This window comes from Mustela erminea, chromosome 5 (genome assembly GCF_009829155.1).
Source record: "Mustela erminea isolate mMusErm1 chromosome 5, mMusErm1.Pri, whole genome shotgun sequence".
NCBI lineage: Eukaryota > Metazoa > Chordata > Mammalia > Carnivora > Mustelidae > Mustela > Mustela erminea.
The window spans coordinates 52,075,612-52,080,814 of NC_045618.1; the positions used below are offsets into that span (position 1 = coordinate 52,075,612).

Consider the following 5,203-nt stretch of genomic DNA (forward strand, 5'->3'; position numbering starts at 1 on the left):
TTGCTTATTTTCCTATTAGGATATTGTTCTGTCCTCCTACTGTTCATAGAGTTTTATGTATCTTAAGGAAACAAATATTGTTTAACTGCCAGATGATTGAGACTTACTAATTATTGATGGGAAAATAATTGAAATGTACTAAAGATAGAAATACAGTATTAGTTTGTAGCAAAAAAGCAACTTGGGCTAGTGAAATGGGTGGTGGATAGAAAATTTTTGTGTTTTACCATTAAACATCAACATACCACTCCTTTATTTTCTTCATTTGCAGATCAGGTCTTTGAATTGCTAAAGACATTTCAATATTAAGATGACCTTTCATTTAAGACCTAGGAGGGAGTGCAAGGAGAACTAGCCCAAGTGACTAATATAACTCCTGGATAAATGTATTTACTGATCTACAATTGCTGAGTGCCTCCTATACAGGAAAAGGAAAAAAAAAAAGCCTGAATCTGTTCTCTGTGTTCTCTGTGGGCGTTACTGCTCATTTATTATTTTTTTTTAAATTTTATTTTATTTTATTTTTTTTCAGTGTCCCAAAATTCATCGTTTATGCACCACACCAGTGCTCCATGCAATTCATGCCATCCACAATACCCATCACCCGGCTCACCCCCTTCCCCCAAACCCTCAGTTTGTCTCTCAGAGTCCACAGTCTCTCATGGTTTGTTTCCCTCTCAAATTTTACCACTTATTTTAATGTAAGCAGGACTACCCCACCCTGACTACTCCTTAGGAATCTGGAGCTGCTTGCAATAAGAAAAAAAGCAGGTCTGTATCTCAAACTTGTGTTTATGCCAGTCCCTATATCCACTTGTCTCTGATTTGTCTCTGCATTTTTGCGTGGTTTTGTTATGGGGTCATCTTAGGAAAGCAAAGGAAGTAAGACCATGTGGAATTTAGATGCACCAGAAATAATAGAAAAGAATTTCTGGCTTTCTCCTGACTAAGCAGCTTGTATTAAACTAACCTTTCCACCAGAAGTAACCATAGAATCTGGACAGAATACCTAACAGCATCATTTGAAGGCTCTGGAAGATGGTTAACACAGGTGACTTCAGGGGTTACAGTTCCAAGAAGGGAGGGACAAGGAAAAGAATTCTACATTCACCTTGAGTGCTGTTTTCCTGAGGATGTTTGACAGTTCACTGGGTGTGGGCAATATGGGGATATGGAGGCATGTAGGAAAGAATGGGAGAAAGGAAGAATAAAGTCTCAGCAGAAAACAGTAGTATCACCGATAGGAGAATATAAAGGCTTTGGTGTTTGTGGCCGCTAGAGAAGCTGGAGTTTGAGCAACAAATCCTGGAGAGAGGAGAACCACAGAGAAGTGAGGCTCAAAATATGATGCAATATCCCTTTCAGGCATTTGTTGATTTCTAGTCCATTAATGTGCAAGATGAGATTTCAAGAAATCTAGAGAAAGCAAAACTGGGAGTCTAAAGAGCTGAGCAGAGCTTTCAGGAGCATGGCGTTCAAGGAGTACAGAATTAGGAAACTAGGGTGCACTAAAGTGGAGGGACCCTGAAAACAGTCCAGCCTTGCAGATGAGACTCTGAGGACTATTCTTGGAGTATACATTTCAGGAATAAAGGCAAAACTAATCTAGGCTATTTTTATACTTAAATTATAGTCCTTAAATGAAATAAAAATGATCTGCCTCCACTTTCTCTACTGCTACAAGAAAACTTAACTTTTGTTGATTTACTACACCTGCTGTCTTCACAAATTTTGAAATAAAATATTTAGCTTCAATTTAAAAAATTTCATGGTAACAAACAGGACAAATGATCAAGAACCAGGGTAAGAAGTAAACAATAGACACATGCTTAAGGTTTTTGGTCAGTACTATGGTGAATAATTTTTGGAAAAAAGTAGTTTTTAAAATTATTTTTAAAATTTTCAACATCTCTAATCATCAAGAACAGTGTAAGTAAAAAAACACAATGAGATATCACCTCACATCAGTCAGAATGGCTAAAATAAAAAACATAAGAAACAAGAAGTGTTGACGAGGTTGTGAAGAAAAGGAACCCTCATGCACTGTTGGCAGGAATGCAAAGTGGTGCGCCCACTGTGGAAAAGACTATGGAGGTTCCTCAAAAAATTAAAAATAGAAATACCATATGATCCAGTAATTCCACTACTGGATATTTAACCAGGGGAAACAAAAACACTAACTCAAAAAGATATGCACATCCCTGTGTTTATTGCAGCATTATTTATAACAACTAAGACATGGAAGCAACACAGTGACCAGCCACAGACAAATGGATAAGGAAAATATGCACAATGGAATATTGCTCAGCCACAGAAAAGGGTGAGAGCTTGCCCTGTGAGACAGCATGGATGGACCTAGAGGGTATTTTGCTAAGTGAAATATGTCAGAGAAAGACAAAATGCCATAGGATTCCACTTGTAAATAGTATTTAAAAAATGAATAAACAAAAAGAAGAACCAAACTTATAAATACAGAGAACAAACTAATGGCTGCCAGTGGGGAGCAGTGTGGGTTGGGCAAAATGGGTGAAGAGGAAGGGGACATACAGGTTTCCAATTATGTATTAAGTCACATGCATAAACCAGAGCATAGGAAATGCAATCAATGATAATGTAATAGCTATATAATGAGACAGACGGTAGCTATATAGTGGTGAATGTAGCATAATATGTAAGCTTGTCAAATTGCTAAGTTGTATACCTGAAACTAGTGTAATATTGTGTGTCAATTATACTAAAAAAACCTTTTTAAACCTGAAAATAAGTTAAATACAATTTTTGTAAATAAGTTAAATGTAATATTGAACTCTAATTTCTCAAGAGCCGTTTTGATTAACACTTTTTATATTCCCAGAAGTTTCTGCAGGGCATTTTTCATATCTTTGTTCCTAAGACTATATATCACAGGATTAAGGAGGGGGGTCACAACAGAATAAAACAGAGTCACAATCTTTTGTGTTCCAGCTTCATGCTCAGATGTTGGGCTTCCATACATGACAAGTACGGAGCCATAGAACAGTGAAACCACAGCCAGATGAGACCCACAGGTGGAGAAAGCCTTTCTTTTCCCAGCTGCTGAAGGGACTTTCAGTACTGCTCTTAGGACCAGAGCATAGGACCCCGTGATGAAGAGAAAGGGAATGACGAGGGGCAGAGGACTTAAAGTGGAGAAGACAAGCTCTATCACAGGAGCTTTTTTGCACATGAGTGCTAGAAGAGGACCTGGATCACACAAAAAGTGGTCAATGATCCTGGATCCACAGAATGACATTTGGGAGATGATGACGATGGGAATCAAGAACCAGAAAAAACCAAGTATCCAGCAAGTGACCACAAGATTGGTGCAGAGACGTCTTGTCATCATGGTTGGATAGTGTAGAGGTCGGCAGATGGCAAGGTACCGATCAAATGCCATAATAGCCAAGAAAAAGCATTCTGTAGATCCCAAGGAGAAGAAAAAGTAGAACTGGAGAAAGCACCCAGAGAAGGAGATGACCTTGGTGTCAGAGAGGAAGTTGGCCAACATGTTGGGGACAGTGGAGGTGACATAGCAGATCTCTAGGAAGGAGAAGTTGGCGAGCAAGATGTACATGGGAGTATGGAGTCTCTGATCCCAGCGCACGGCACAGATGATAGACCCATTGCCCATGAGGGTCAGGAGGTAGAGAAGGGTGAAGAGCAGAAAGAGGAGGATCTGCCCTTGCCTGGGGCAAGGGAAGCCCAGAAGGATGAAGCCAGTGATGGTGCTGGAGCTGTTGGAGATTATCATGTGTCTGGGAACTGTAAAAAAGCCATCAAATTATTTAATGACAGTGAAAGACAGATGGGGACCCAGAGTTTATTTAAAACATCTTGGGAAAGGAAATAGAGAACTATATGTTTATAGTTACTTTTTTTCTTAAAAAACAAAATATTGACCTGGGTTACTTTTTATTCTCATTGACATTTTCACTGTGGACTCCAGATAACTCTGGTTAGAATTGATAAGGTCTTGAAGGAGAGTGTTGTAGAGGTGTTTTAAGATTAGATTAGACCTTATATTTAATAGAGTTTCTGTCTACCTACCTGTTCTCACAAAAGTGGAATTTTTTCCATTTTCTGAAGTGGTGACATTTGCAGTTGTGGCAGAAATTGCATCAAACTCTTTATTATGTAACAAACTTGGAACTTTTTTGAATGACTTCTTTTACATGATTTTTGAAATTGGCCTTATTAAAAACTAAATGATTACCTTAATTTGATAATATTACACACCAGTTTTATGTGTAAAACAGTCAAGCCAATTGGAGAGAATTAGCTTCAGTTTCTGTTGTGTTAAAACAGCAATTGTAGCCATCCATGGTTGACCAAGGTGAAAGAATTATTAATGAGCCATGTAGAAACAGGTCTGTGCTTACCTAAAAAAGAGATATGAATTTTCCTAGTTTATAGCTATAAATATAGTTCTATTCCAACAATATATACTATGGTAATTATTAATAATATGGAATTCTAAATAGTGGTGGATTTGTAGGGGATGCAAAGCTAAAACTTTACTCCATCCTTCAGTAACTCCTTAGGATGATCTCAAGGCAGAGTGACTTTTAAAGGTTGAATATTACATACAATGGTTTTCTTTTGTTCTAAATAAGTTAGAATAACTTTGTTAAGCAATTATGTACTCAGGCCTTGGAATCAATTAGAATCCTCTGTAAATAAATGTATAAATAAGCAACAGAAAATCTGTGTCCCCCACCCCTCATTTTATGTTAAGTCCATATTTTGCTTTTTGAAAATTTGAAAATCGAATAATTTCTTATTGTGAGTAATCAAGTTCTGAGAAAACTGTAGGGACCAAGAGCAAAAGGTGACAGCAACCAGCTGATACTCCATCTCAATATTAGGTTTGGGGGCTTAAAGAGTTGCACTGGAGGAAGAACAGTCGTGTAAAGGGGGGTAAGGCAGGGTAAAACTGGAACAGTTACAGCATAACTTTTAAAACTGTTTCTGGGTCATTTGAAACTAAGGATCCCCTGATTCTGATAGCGTGGGGTTTCTTGGGGCCGATAAAATCTCCACAGATCTGCCTGACTCTATTTAGCATGTATAAACTGGAATAGGGTTTAATGGACTCTGGTCTTGGTGGAGGAAAAGTGAGCTAGATTCTTTTGGTATCTGCATTATGAACTTCCATTTCCTAGATGTCTTTTCCTTTTCTGTTTTT

General features: G+C 37.9%; 1 protein-coding gene across 1 annotated transcript; it reads right to left on the reverse strand.

Annotated features, from left to right (window-relative positions):
• Positions 1-2,842: 2,842 nt before the first annotated feature.
• Positions 2,843-3,781, reverse strand: LOC116589927 (olfactory receptor 11G2). The gene has a single exon (XM_032341663.1). The coding sequence runs from the start codon at positions 3,767-3,769 to the stop codon at positions 2,843-2,845; it is 927 nt and encodes a 308-aa protein (XP_032197554.1). The 5' UTR covers positions 3,770-3,781.
• Positions 3,782-5,203: the final 1,422 nt, after the last annotated feature.